General features: G+C 38.8%; 1 protein-coding gene across 1 annotated transcript in view; it reads right to left on the reverse strand.

Moving 5' to 3' along the window:
• Positions 1-3,508: 3,508 nt before the first annotated feature.
• Positions 3,509-14,938, reverse strand: part of LRRC66 (leucine rich repeat containing 66) — a 33,188-nt gene continuing 21,758 nt past the window's right edge. The window contains exons 4-5 of the mRNA XM_027836473.1: positions 8,189-8,522; positions 3,509-5,943 (exon numbers count right to left, since the gene is read on the reverse strand). Coding sequence (XP_027692274.1) covers positions 3,563-5,943; positions 8,189-8,522 — 2,715 coding nt within the window. The 3' untranslated portion in view covers positions 3,509-3,562. The remainder of the gene's footprint in view (positions 5,944-8,188; positions 8,523-14,938) is intronic.

The following is a 14,938-nucleotide window of genomic DNA, read 5'->3' on the forward strand; positions in this document are numbered from 1 at the left end:
CCTCACTCCTTGGCAGAATTGGGAAGTCTTTGGGCATGGAACATGGCATATATTTTCAGATTTTAAAAATGCATTAATTGACAATGATTTTTCTCTTCTTCCTATTTTTCTTTTATTTAAAAATATTTGTTAAATGAGATGACTCTCTGGGATGGTGGGAGGAGGAGAGAATCTGGAGAAAACTTTGGCAATGTAAAAACAAAAGATAGCAATACAAATTAAAATTACAGGCTGCCCCTAGTTTCCCAGGAAGAATTGTAACTGACGTGTTTCCCCCAATCCCTTTTCTACTTCTGTGTCCCATATTTGTGTTTTCTGGGTCTTTTAAGCTGAAAAGTAGTTTAATCTAATGGTTTCCAAACTTTTTTGGTTAGGTAGCCATCAGTAAGATTTTTGAGCACACCTTCCCAATACATCTATATTAATAAATTATATATATATGTGTGTGTGTGTGAATGTGAGAAACTGTACTAATATATTATGTACATTATAAAACAGAATAAAAATATAAAAGATGAGATAAAGATGAAATAAATATTTTAAAATAATTTCTCTTTATTAAAATGTATTAATATTTACTTTCGGTTGATTTGGTCCTACACTCTTATGGATGAGTCCTATACTCCTATGATCTTTTGTATGCTCTGCTACGCATGCACCCACTTTCAAAATTACCAACTTAATTTATAAACTGATCTATGGGAATGCCTTAGTAAAAGAATGTTGTCTGACTTCTCCTTGGCCTATATATTTTAATAGAAGTCCCTGCATGGAACTCACCTGAACTTTCCCCCAAACCCCTCCAAATACCTTTAAAAAATGACTCTAAACAAATTCTAGAGCATTAGAACCCACAAAAAGTTGGAATGAAACAAATTTCTAGCCCAAGACAACTTGGAAGGTTGGCAGGGAAGGTCTGCTGCACCAGGATGAGAGAGGAGTGCAGTCCAACGCAGGCTGCACCAGCACAGACCAGGCCCCAGCAAACCTGGAGCAGGCCTCGGGCCAACTGAATCACCGGCAGCAGTGGCAGTTACCAGAGGTCTCAGCCCACAGATGGTAAGGGGGTCAAACAACTGGTCAGAAGGAGATTACAGGGGTCTTTTTGCTACGATTGAAGCAGTACTCTGTTGCTTTGCCTATGCTTGGGTGGGTCACAGTCCTGGGTGGCAGTTCCAGGGCAAGGAGGAGCATTAGCACACCGGAGCTTGTGGCCACAGTGGAGCAGGAATTGTGCCCTTGTCACAATTCCAGGGCAGAAAAGAGTGCTTGTGGTCACTCATAGGCCAGAGCTCAGGCCAGGAAAGTAGTAAACACTTCTTCTTAGATCATACCACCTTGGAAAGACTGAAAACTTACAGGTCCCTAGAAGTATCTGTGAAAACAGCTGCACAGAATCCCTGAAGCTTGGGACAGTGCACCTTCCACCCTGGAAGCAGAGCCCTACTTTAATAAAGAGTTAAAAGTCAACCAATAGGCAGGGAAAATGAGCAAACAACAGAAAAAAATTCTGACCATGCAAGGTACTATGGTGACAAGGAAGATCAAAACACACACTCAGAAGAAGACAACAAAGTCAAAGCTCCTACATCCAAAGTCCCCAAGAAAAATATGAATTGGTCTCAGGCCATGGAAGATCTCAAAAAGGATTTTGAAAATCAAGTAAGAGAGGTAGAGGAAAAACTGGGAAGAGAAATGAGAGCGATGCAAGAAAATCATGAAAAAATGAGTCAACAGCTTGGTAAAGGAGACACAAAAAAATACTGAAGACAATAACACATTAAAAATAGACTAGGCCAAACGGTAAAAGAGGTCCAAAAAGCCAATGAGGAGAATACCTTAAAAAGCAGAACTGGCCAAATGGAAAAGGAAGTCCAAAAGCTCACTGAAGAAAATAATTCCTTAAAAATTAGAATGGAGCAAATGGAAGCTAATGACTTTATTAGAAATCAAGAAACAATAAAACAAAACCAAAAGAATGAAAAAATAGAAGACAATGTGAAATATCTCATTGGAAAAACAACTGACCTGGAAAATAGATCCAGGAGAAATAATTTAAAAACAGTAGTTCCTGTATTTGTTGCCTCACTCAAAGGAATGACTCTGAGGGTAAGCACTTCAAGCCAGATAGATCAAAGATTAGCACCATAACATGGTGGTAGAGGAGACATTTGAGGCAAGTGTTAGCTTGTTACTTTTTATGAGTGGGCACTTTCTCTGTCTATGTGAAGTATTGGCCCTGAGTGAAAGTCAGACTGGGTGACTAGCCAGAAACCCTCCCCTTCCACAATTTGCATTTTCCCTGCTTTCTCCTTTTTGGGTTTGGTCCCAAACTTGGCAGAAGAAGGATATACTGTCCTTTGTATCAGGTTTCTCTGAGGTTGGCCCTTATTCCTAAACCACTGCTACCAAGTATTTGTCTCAACACTAGTCTGAGGACAGGCTCCTTTGGCGGAATAACATCTGGAGGGCCAGACTTAAATGTGGTGGTAGTGGCTGGGGGAAAAGGGTGGGAGGGAAAAGGAGATGTAAATGGTCATATGTTTTTTTCAAAAGTCAGGAAAGTTGATGCTATACCCTCCCTCCCCGGAAAGGCACAAATATTGGGAAACTACAAATTGTAAATGTAGTGTTTCTTAGTACTTGTGAAATGTGAACCAAGGATTGAATTTGCCCTGATATATCTGCATGAAAGAAGATGTATTTTAAACTATATGTACAATCATTTTACATTTTTATTTATTGATATTTAAAAAAAACAAAAGAAGTTATTCTGTGGTATTAACTAGTAAATATCATTGTTATCTAAGAGTTGATTAAACTAACATTGATTATTCAAGATTTTAGACTTGGAGAATCATCTTATATTACAGAACCCATTTAACCATCTCACAATCTGGAACGGACCTCAGAGAAGGACTTCCAGTGATAATCCCTTTGCTTTACAAATGGGGAAACCAAGGCCCAGAAAGGTTAACTAATTTGTCCAAGGTCATACAGGTAGTAAGCATTAAGAGGCAAGATAAGAACTTATGTCCCTGACTTCAGAGCTTCAATGTTCTCTCTATCGTATACTATGAATCACATTACGTATTTCTGACATGGTTTTCTTACTCTTCCTGATACTGCCAGAGTAAGTAGCATTTTTCTTTCATAAAAAGTCTTTCTTCTTAATTGACTAAATATGTGCAGTTTGTCTTACAAAATGACCCTCTTTTAACACAATATAAATCACCTATCTATGGAATTCTTATTTACATTCTCATTTTCCATAGAAAGCTTCATGGTCTGCTTTCTTGAGAATGTGTCCATCTTTGGTAGATGGCAAATTCCCTGAAATAGTTCGAGTCTTTTCATTTAAAGATTCCACAATAAGGTTTTTTTTTTTTTTTTGTTTTTTTTTTGGTGAGGCAACTGGGGTTAAGTGACTTGCCCAAAGTCACACAGCGAGTAAGTAAGTGTGTCTGAGGCCAGATCTGAACTCAGGTCCTCCTGACTCCAGGGCCAGTGCTCTATCTACTGTGCCACCTAGCTGCCCCTTGACAATATACTTTTAAAAATGTTAATTTTCTTCTTCTCTTATATTATCAATTTGTGGGTCACTATTTCCATCACTACCAGCTGAGGGATCTATGAGACTCTGGAGCTGTGGTTCATTTGTACAAAAGTTAGGATAGTTTTTATCTAATTCCAACATATCTTCTTCTGAATATTGGCGCCAATGATTATCACTAAAGTCCTTTTGTATTCTTAGTAAACTGGTCTTATCTTTATTAGCAAGCTTTTGTTGCTGCAATGGTACCTGTTTCTTGGTATAGGCTTCAAAAAGTTCCTCATCTCTTTCTGACTGAAAAGAATGTTCATCACTGGGGACACTAGATTGTGGGGACTTTGCTTGGTTTGTAATCCATGTGAAACCAGAGTCCAGCGAGGGAAATAGGAGATCTTTTTTCTGGTCAATAGAGTCAATTACATTTAATTCCATGTCATTACCTTCAAAACTCTGTTGTGAACTTTTCATTTTTTCCTCTGGGTTGATTTCAGGAAGAGTTTCCTTTTTAACAATGTCTGATATCTGCATGGAGGAATCATATTTATGAATCTGTGTATCCATTTCTTTGAACTCACTGTTCTCACTATCTGATGGGACTCCAGGATACACCAATGGGGTTTGTTGGGGTGAAAAATTCACAATGGGGACTTGTTCTTGTTTTTCGCATGAATGATGCCATTCCGATGGCTCAGGACCAAGAGTCAAAACATGATCATATATAAACGTGCCAGGAATTTCAACACTTACAGGACTGCTGGCCAATGAGTTGGGTAGGTATTCTTGTGTTCTAGTTTCACTGCTACTACTAATCTGATAAGGTGGTAAATCTATCTCAGACAAATTAATATCTGGTCTGGAAACAATGTTTTCAGAATGTTCTTTTTTTTCGTTCTCACATTTCTCAAAAGTCTTCTGAATGCTAGCATTGTCCTCAGGACTTTCTGATTGGATATTGTCCATTCTATCAGATGAACCCTTAATTATACAATTCTCCTCCATCGATGGCCATGTGGCTACATGATCTCTCTCACCATGTGGCTGTTCTTGAATATTGCTCCAGTCGTACTCTGAATCAGTGGAGCTTAAAGTAAACAATGACCCTTCATCTGAGTCATAGCTGTTATCTGTGAGTATGTCTTCATTGTTGATATTTTTTGTGTTTTGATGATCAGAAAAGGAACTTGGTGTTAGATTGTGTTGAGGATGATCAACATCTAAAACATTTTCCCAATTGGGAAGCGGGCTGGAGTGATTGAAATCTCTTGGGTCATCACTGAGTATAGTCCTATTCTCATTCACCTCATACTGTGGTCCAGAATTGTTCCTACTGAGTGTTTGTTGTTGAGTGTTTGGAGGATGCAAGTGAGAACTCAGTTGCATTTCCTTAGGAAACTCCTCCTGAGCCCCTCTAACTTCTGAGGGCCAGTGTGCAACTTCATCTATTTCTCCACTTTCTCCAAAGCTCCCCAAAGCTTTGGGATGCATTGCCTTTGGAGGAGAAGGAAATGTCATTTCCCTTGAGTGTGTTAGGTCTAACTCAGGAGAATGGCTTTGGAACGAACCAATGTCTTTTTGTAAGCTTTTGTCTATAGAAGAGGCTCTCCTTGAATCCTCATGGAAAGAATTGTCCCTTGCTAATTCTCTGAGAGTGTCTTTCCCATCAATATGCTCCCTCTTCACTGAAATTACATCATTGTAGACCACATTCATGTCTTCTGAGCCAATTGAACAGGCATCATGGTTTTCTGGAAGCATGTTTTCATTTCTCTTCCTATCTGCTGGGACAGCTCTGCTCCTTCTCTGTTCCTGGTCTTCCCACACTTGGTTTGCTCTGGGTGTTCCAGCGTCAATGGCACAGTATAGGTCTGGAGATTCCGTAGTTTCATAGACACTCATACTACACACATCTTGATGGCGACTCTCAGATAGGGGTTTCGGGTTTCCTGTAATCCCTGCATCATCATAGAACCCTTCATTAGAATAGGCATTTTCTGAAACGGAACTTTTGGTCAGGCACCTTTGTCGCCATAGACAATCGATGTAAGGTCTTGTGAAAGCACCAAGGCAAAAAGCACACAGGAAAGTGATGATCACAGACAGGCAGACTGCCAAAGTGAGGTCCTGTGACGTTGTCGCTTCTCTGGTAGAAGCGAGAATCTCCCTGGTCTTTCTCACCCATCTTGGGGAACGTTCCTGCTTCACAGAGATCTCATAAATGATGTGTTTCTTCCTTCCAGAAGTGGAAAAGCAAACATACAACCCTTCTAGGGGTCTCTCTGCCTTGTTTATCACTAATTTTTTCATTTGATTTAGACTAATATGAGGAATCTGGATATTCTTAGAAATTCTGTTGTAGGGGGTCCACCAGTATGTTTCATTGTCCTCTAAAACTGGAAAGAAAAAAAAGCAAGAATGAGACAGACATTGAAATGGGACTTTATTCAAAATAACTTTTTAAAGTAATTTACTCAATCTTCTTTTGCAATTTTAGTCCTAGGTTCTGGTCTGTAAGTGTGCATAGCATCATGGGTTGTGTGTGTTGGGGGGGAAGGGGATGCTGGGGCCTTTTTCAGTGAGCATTATTCTCATGTGGGGAACATCGGGGTAATGCTTGCCTCAGAGTATGCATGCACGTCTGGCCCAAGTTCTGGGCAGGGTTAGGCTCAGGTGCTGGGTTTTGGGGAGTCCTACAAGTGAGAAGGGTAGAATTTGAGGTTCTGGTCCTGGCAGGGTCTGCCTCAGCAGTCTCAGGGTTGTTACAGTGAGCTGGGGCAGAGTAACGCCAGACTCCAGGGCAATGGGGTTAAAGAGGAGAAAACCTCCAAAACCAGTGCCCGAGCCAGGCTGGGGCTAGGGCATCCATTCACCCTTGTCAGTCAGAAAAGTCAGAATAGAAGTCGTTCTCTTACACTTCCAAGTGGTGCTTCTCCCTCAAAGTGATGGTGTTACCTCTCAGACAATCTGCAGGTCCCTCCCTTGTGCCCAGAACAGAGTCTCAAACACCGGCTGTCTTACACGAGCCGTGTCTTCGTCTAGGAGGAGAAAGCTCCGACACACTGCCCCAGAGAGTGGCAGCACCAGGCTAATGATTTCACATCCTTGTTCCCCCACTGCTACTGCTTTTCTTCCCAAATACTTTCAACTCCTTTGCGTGTGTATATTTATTAATTTCATATTTATATGGCATGTGTTTTCATCCGTACTTGTTTCCTCCATTTGAATGCAAACTCATTGTAAGAAAGGGATTTTTTCATTCTTTGTACTTGTATGCCCTGCACCAAGTACTGTGCCAGGCACATAGTAGGTGCTTAATAAAAACTTGTTGATTAATTAATTGGTGGTGAGCAAACTTCTACCTCTTTCTTTCCTAAAGTCACTGGAAGTTACAACACATCTGGATAGTATAAAAGGCAGTCCTTAAAGTAAAATCTGGCTTCTTTTTTTGCTTTCATCCGGAAGCTTTTAATTTAACAATGAATTCCCAGTGAACAAGCCCTCAGTGACCTGTACTCATTTGCAGAAGAAGTAACAGATACATGAAAAGAAGAATCTACTTTCTTCATCAAAATATGTGCTTTTCAAGCTTCCCTTTACTCCATGGTTTGATTCAGGTGCTACTTTCTCCATGAAACCTTCCCTCATCCCTTCAAGTGAGAACTTTCTCCTTTTCCCCAGTTTCCCCAGAGCCCTTTTTTCTGGCTTTCTTCTTTGGCCCATCACACTCGATCTTGTGTTCTACTTCTGCATACCTCCCTTACTTACACATTCTCATACGTACTTCCCTGTTGTCCCATCCTCCCAGGAAAACATAAACTCTTTGAAGGCAAGGACTAGACCCTTTTTCATCTTTATAAAAAACCCTAGTGCCTACCAAGTTTGTTGATTCGAGTCAAACCAAACATCACAGTAAACATTTTAAAATAACAGACTCTCTTTAAGTTAATCATGCTGGAAAGTGAGATGAAGCTGTCCTGTTATTTTTCTCTTCCCACAAAGAAGCTTTTCTCTCATCTGATTTCTTAGCAGAGTGTGCTCCTCCTATACACTTACAATATTCTAATTCATATAATATTAATTTGGGTACACATCCCATATTCCCTCTTACTGAGTGGTATTCTTTGAGGTCTTGAGCTATATTATTTATCTTTGCATCCCCTCCAGTGCCTAGCATAGAGCATTATGCACTAAAAATGGACTGGACCTGTCATTTCATCATTGTGGGGGCCTCTTGGCATGGAAACTTGCTTTGTCATACTAGCTTTTCAATTGGAACACCATCTTAGAGGGCTGTCCAGGCCACTGCGAAGGTAAGTGACCTGGTTGTAATCATGCATCAGAGGTGTACCCTGAGCTCAGGTTTTTTTTTTTTTTTTTGCTCCAAAGTCAGCCCCGTCTCACTATGCACAATGCCTCTCACGCATAACCCAGAAGCCTCTCAAGCGTAACCCATTATAGGTCCTTATGAAACAATTCCTGAATGAATGTCAAATGACCTTTGAAACTCTACCTTTCTGGTTTCTCCACGTAAAAAGATTCTTTATGTGACTGCTTAAATAAATGTTTTGCCCATCCTGTAGCCAACCCCAAGTGAATTGGAAGAAGCAGACAAACATCCTTGATTATTCTGGGACCTACCCCAAGGTCGATCAGAGTCACAGTCTAGGAGGGTTGTTGCTCCGAGAGGGACTGTAACTTTTTTCAAAGAGATCAAATCTTCCATATGCATTTTACAGTTCAAATCGAGCCATTCCAGAGAGAGGAAAGATAGTCCAGGTGCACTGATGGACTCGCTGCAAATGCTATTCCACTTTTCCCTCCAGGATTCAGAAATGAAATTTTGGAAGACAGACGTGTTACAGTCACATTGCCATCGGTTGTTTGATAGGTCAGCGTCCAGATGTGGCAGAGTTAAAGCAATGAACATCATTGGTAGGATGGTGGTCATAGCATTAGTACTAAGATTCACAATCTGCTTGAAAAGGCAGAAAAGTAAGGAATAATTGGTGAATGACATTTATTTAAAAAAAAATAAAGACAACAATGAAAACTGTACCTTTAAGAGCCTCTATGTGTTATAAGTCATACAAGTAGATATAAGCTGCACTTTTGTGCTTTGGAAATATTTTTCCAATAAAATCTTTGTTAATAATTTTGAAGTGATTTGACCATGAAAGGAACAGCTGTCACTGAGTAAGAGGTACTGCAAAACACTACTGAGTCAGTCAGTCAGTGAATGAGCACTTATTAAGCACCCACTATGTGCTAGGCACCACGCTAAGCTCTAAGAATATAAAGAAATGCAAAAGATAGCCCTGTCCTCAGGGGTCTCCCAATCTAATGGGGGAGACAACATGTAAACACCTATGAACAAACAAGCCAAATACAAGATAAACTGGAGTTAATCAACAAAGGAAAGGCACTAAGATTAAGGGGATTTTAGAAGTAAAAGGTGGGATTTTATCTGGGACTGAAAGGGATCAAGGGAAGCCAGGAGGGAGAGTATTAGAGGCCTGGAAGACAACCCAGTGAAAATGCCCAGAGTCTGGAGATAGACATGCAGTGGAAGGAAAACAAGGAGTCCAGTATCACTGCATCCCAGTGTACATGGCAGGGAGTAATTTGTAAGAAGTTTGGAAAGGAAACAGAAGGTCAGGTTGTACAGAGGAATGTAGCCTGGAAATGCCATGGAGTGATTGAGATGGCTTCTAATATCTCTTCCTTCTCTGAGATTCTATTATTCTATGATCTTACATTTTTTCCATCATAATCATTTTACCCCTCCCTCCACATCTAACCTTCCCTTGTGAGGAAGAACAATTAAGTGAAAATATCAGATTCAGTGACCACTTCGGACAATATCCTGTCCTCTTAGTTCCTTGTCTCACTGCCTAATTGGTCTTTCTGCCTTAAGTCTTTTTCTACTTCTAAGCATTCTCTACACAGCTAACAAAGTGATTTTTATAAAGTATGAGTATGAGTGTTTCATTCCCACATTCAGTAAACTCCTCTGGCTTCTTATTACCCCTAGAACCACATATCAACTCCTCTGACTGGAATTCAAAGATGGCCCCTTTCCCCACCTGGCCCCTTTCTATCTACACATTACTCTACTTATGCAAGACTTTCTTCCATACACCCAATAGTACTGGCCTACTTCTGTTCCTCACACATGGCACCCTATCTCCTGTTTGAATCTTTGCACTGAAGGTCCCCATGCCAGGAATGCTCTTCCTCCTCACCTTAGAATACCTAGATCACTTTAAGACGTAGCTCAAATACAACCTTCACAAGAGGCCCTTCCTTGCTCCCCTAGATGCCAGTGTCTTCATCTCTAGGTGACTTACCATCCACATCTTGTCTAAGTACCTACTTATACATATATATATTATATATATATTATATATATATATTACCTTCTCCATTGGAGAGGGAGAGACAACTTTAAAAAAAACATTTATTTTTAGTTTTCAACATTCATTTTTATAAGATTTTGAATTTAAAATTTTCTCCCCCTCCTCTCTCTCTTCCCTCACCAAGACATTGTGCAATCTGATATAGGCCATGCATGCACAATCATATTAAACATATTTCCACATTAGTTATGTTGTAAAGAAGAATTAGAACCAAAGGGAAAAACCATGAGAAAGAAAAAATAAAAAAAAAGGAAAAATAATATGCTTCGATCTGCATTCAGACTCCATTGTTTTTTCTCTGGATGTATATAGCTTTTTCCATCATGAGTCTTTTGGAATTGTCTTGGATCATTGCATTGCTGAAAAGAGCTAAGTCTATCATAGTTTGTCATTGCACAATGTTGGTGTTACTATGTACAATGTTCTCCTGGTTCTGCTCACTTCACTCAGCATCAGTTCATGTAAGTCTTTCTAGGTTTTTCTGAAGTCTGCCTGCTCATAATTTCTTATGGTACAATAGTGTTCCATTACATTCCTATACCACAACTTGTTCAACCATTCCCCAATTGATGGGCATCCCCTCAATTTCCAACTCTTGGACACCACAAAAAGAGCAGCTATAAATATTTTTGTACATGTGGGTCTTTTACCCATTTTTATGATCTCTTTGGGACCTAGAAGTGGTATTGCTGGACCAAAGGGTATGCACAGTTTTAAAACCCTTTGGGCATAGCTCCAAATTCCTCTCCAGAATGATTGGATCAGTTCACGACTCTATCAACAATGCATTAATGTTCCAATTTTCCTACATCTTCTCCAACATTTATCAGTTCCTGTTTTGTCATGTTAGCCAATCTGATAGGTGTGAGGTAGTACCTCAGAGTTGTTTTAATTTGCATTTCTCTAATCAATAATGATTTAGAGCATTTTTTCATGTGACTATAGATAGCTTGAATTTCGTTATTTGAAAACTGCCCATTCATATCCTTTGATTTTTATTTTATCAATTGGGGAATGATTTATATTCTTATGAATTTGACTCAGTTCTCTATTTATTTTGGAAATAAGGTCTTTTATCAGAGACACTGGCTATAAAAATTGTTTCCCAGCTTTCTGCTTCCCTTCTAATTTTGGTTGCATTGGCTTTATTTGTGCAAAAACTTTTTAATTTAATGTAATCAAAATTATCCATTTTGCACTTCATAATGTTTTCTATCTCTTGTTTGGTCATAATTTCTTCCATTCTCCATAGATCTGACAGGTAACCTATTTCTTGGTCTCCTAATTTGTTTATAGTATTACCCTTTATGTCTAAATCATGTACCCATTTTGACTTTATGTTGGTATAGGGTGTAAGATGTTGGTCTATGCCTAGTTTCTGCCATACTGTTTTCCAGTTTTCCCAGCAGTTTTTGTCTAATAGTGAGTTCTTATCCCAGAAGCTGGAGTCTTTGAGTTTATCAAAAAGTAGATTATTACAGTTGTTGACTACTGTGTCTTGTGTACCTAATCTATTCCACTGTTCCACCACTCTATTTCTTAGCCAGAACTAAGTAGTTTTGATGGTTACTACTTTATAATACAGTTTTAGACCTGGTACAGCTAGGCCACCTGAGGGAGAGACAATTTATATGGCCTGGCCCTTGAGGGCAAGGCCTGTTTTTGCTTTTTTCTTTGTATTCCTTGAAACCAAATAGTATGTCTTCTTCACCTTTTTATTCTCTTCTTTGTACTCTGCACACAGTAGGTGTTCATTACATTTTTTAAAGAAGTAAATAGTTAAATAAGTTACAATAGCTCATGTTTTTATAATATTTCACTGTTTACAAAGTACTTTTCTGCCAGTTTACAAAGTTTACAACCTCTGTCAGATAGGAAGTGTAAGCCTAATCATTCCCATTTTACTGGTAAGGAAAGTAAGGCTCAAGAAGATTAAATGAGTAAGTCAAAGAGGTTAAATGTTTCCAAAGTCATACCACTTAGGTAGTATGACACAGGGCTTCTAACTCCATTTTTCACTATATTACCCTTCTTCTATGACTGGCTAGTAGCACAGTCCTCAAATGAGTTTTTCTTTTTTCTTTTTTTTTTTTTTCCAGTCAGAGACGTTTATCAAAGATCCACCATATTGGCCAGACTCTTAAGGAATCTCAGCATCTGTGAGCTATTGTCTAGATTGCAAGAATCCGAGCCTCAAATAAGTTTCTTGAAGGTAGCGATGCTTTATTTTTGTTATTGTACCTCCAGAACCTAGCACATGGCTTGGACATAATAGGACCTTGATAGATGTTTGTTGAATTGAATTAAATCATAGAGTTAAAATTTTTTTAGAGGTCATCTACCTGAGGGTTCTTAGAGGTCTGAAAAGCAACTCGCTGACACATTCATTTCTTCAGTTATTAATTTAGTTATCTACAGGCTATAGTCATTATCTCCACAATCCCAAGTAATCATATACTAGATAGGGGCCATCTGTGCAATGATTGGGATGAAAATTTATGGAGTATTTCACAGCATGATTTGAAACTTCAGAGATTAGGGTGGACACAGCTCTAATCTGCAGGGATTTGGGTTCTTGTGGGAGTAGAGCTAAGAAAGCCATTACTGGGTTATTAGAGTGAGGATGGGGGAGAGGAGGGGTAGGGTTTGGATTAGGGTTAGGAGACACCAAAGAAAACTTCGCCTACTTCTGCAATTTTGCCTGGGGCCTGGTACAGTCTAGCCTTGCAATATCTTGCAAAACCTTTTATGGATAGCTGAGGACAAAACTGTTAAGATGAAGGAAAAGAACAAGGTTATTTAAAGTCTTGGGAGGAATAACTTCTGAGAAAAAGATTATGAAAGAAAATGCTAATGAGTTAAGCAGAAATATGTACTAGCCATTTACCAATAACTAGAGGGCTTATGCTCCAAGAGAAGATGAAGACAAGTATAACATACTGTAGCACAGACTACTATATCCAAAAGGAATGGGATGAGATTAAGAAAAGGGAAATTTTTTGAAATATCAATGAAACATATTTCATTCTGTCTCCATATGATTATTAATTTATGTACTTGAAAAATCCACCTGGTTTATGGAGAGAAAGAATGTAAGTTTAAATTAATTGAAGAATGAATAAATAGAACTGCCCTTTTAATATCATGTTCTCCTATTCCAGCTATGTAGATCATATTTTGGACTTATTTCCAAATAAGACATTTATTCCATGGGAAAATTGAGAAGGAAAAATAAATTATTTACTGGAATATTCCAGACTAAGAATTAAACATAGTTAAAATACCCTTGAGAGGGGTGTGTGTGTGTGTGTGTGTGTGAAAGAGTGAGCAAGAGGGAGAGAGGGAGATAGAGAGAGATCTATCACAGTGACAATTCACTGGATCAACACCCTAGCTATAAGAATGGGATAGAGCAGCAATATACATGCAAGCATGTATGCAAAGGATAAGAACTACAGAATCTCAGGGTCTGAAAAGTTTAACCTATAGTTTAGCTAGTTTAACCTGTAGCTGAACAGTAACTCCATCTTCAATATACCTCCAAGAGGTCAAACTGTTTCCAGCTAAAAGACCTTAACAAAGGGGAAAGCTCTACTCTTGGAGGTAACACATTCCACTTTTAGATCTCTTTGATTATTAGAAGGTATTTCTTTTACATTGAGCCAAAGCCCGCTTGTGTTCAGTCTCTACCTCTTTTCTTCTTGTTCTGTCCCTATGGGACACATTTAGGTGTAATCTCTCTTCTACGTAAGTCTTATCTGTTCAACCATTTTCCAGTTGTCTAGGAGGCAACCTAAGGCACCTATTCAAATTCTAGGTTTTTTTTTTCTTTTCTTTTTGCCTTTTTACTATCTTCTTCAGGACCAGGAAGTTTGTTTTCAGTGATTCCTTCTCTGATATGATCCTTCCTCTTAAACCCCATCTTGCTCCTTATTCCCACTTGTTTCCCAGTTAAGTTTGATGTACTTCTGCAACAAACTGTGTATATATATATGGTTTTGACTCTGCTTTTCTGTTTATCTAATGTTGATTTCATTAAAGAGTAATGTTTATCTAATGTCAACTCTCCCCAACTCTTCTTCCATATTTGTTTACTCTTCTTTTCATATACGCCAATTGAGAGAAATACCACATTTTATCCCCTTCAATCTTTTTTCTTCACTAATGTATTCCTTATATTCTCCCTGTCTTTTTTCCTCTTCAAATCCTCAGAACAGAACCATTCCAACCCTCAGGGCCTTTGTTTTTCTGACTTAACTTCCTCAATACCCTTTGAAGACATTAAGAATCTGAAGGGACATTTATTTTCTTTCTCCTTATTAGAATGTTTTCACCAAATAGTCTCTTCCAAGTGCTCAAATAAATGTACCTTTCTAGGTTTCTCTTGATTCTTGTGTTTGTATTTCAAAGTTACCACACAGCTCTGACCTTTCCATCAGAAATGTTTTAAATTCCTCTGTTCCATTGAAAATCTATTTTTTCACCTGTAGGATTATACTTAGTTTTGCAGGGTAAGCTATTCTTGGTTGGTCTTGACGCTGAATTCTTTGGCTATGACAACTTGTGAAAAAAAAAATAATACTCAATCTTGTGTGGGCACCCTTCCTACTCCTTCTATAGTGAGGGAGACAGAGTGATGGGAAATGAACCAGAATGGGCTAGCAATTACACAGTTTTTAGACCATCTATAAACATTAATTAATTAATTGATTTTTGCTGAGGCAATTGGGGTTGAATGACTTGCCCAGGGTCACACAGCTAGTAAGTGTCAAGTGTCTGAGACTGGATTTGAACTCAGGTCCTCCTGACTCCAAGGCCAGAGCTCTATCCACTGTGCCACCTAGCTGCCCCTTATAAACATTAATTTAGCTGTTGGTACTTTAAATGTGAAAACCTTGAGGGGAGGATAATAATGCTTAGAAAAAATAATGAATCTTATTATTACAAAAAAGATGATTAAGAACATATTAAT

The sequence above is a fragment of the Vombatus ursinus genome, unplaced genomic scaffold, assembly GCF_900497805.2.
Source record: "Vombatus ursinus unplaced genomic scaffold, bare-nosed wombat genome assembly UNPS02014818.1, whole genome shotgun sequence".
Lineage (NCBI taxonomy): Eukaryota > Metazoa > Chordata > Mammalia > Diprotodontia > Vombatidae > Vombatus > Vombatus ursinus.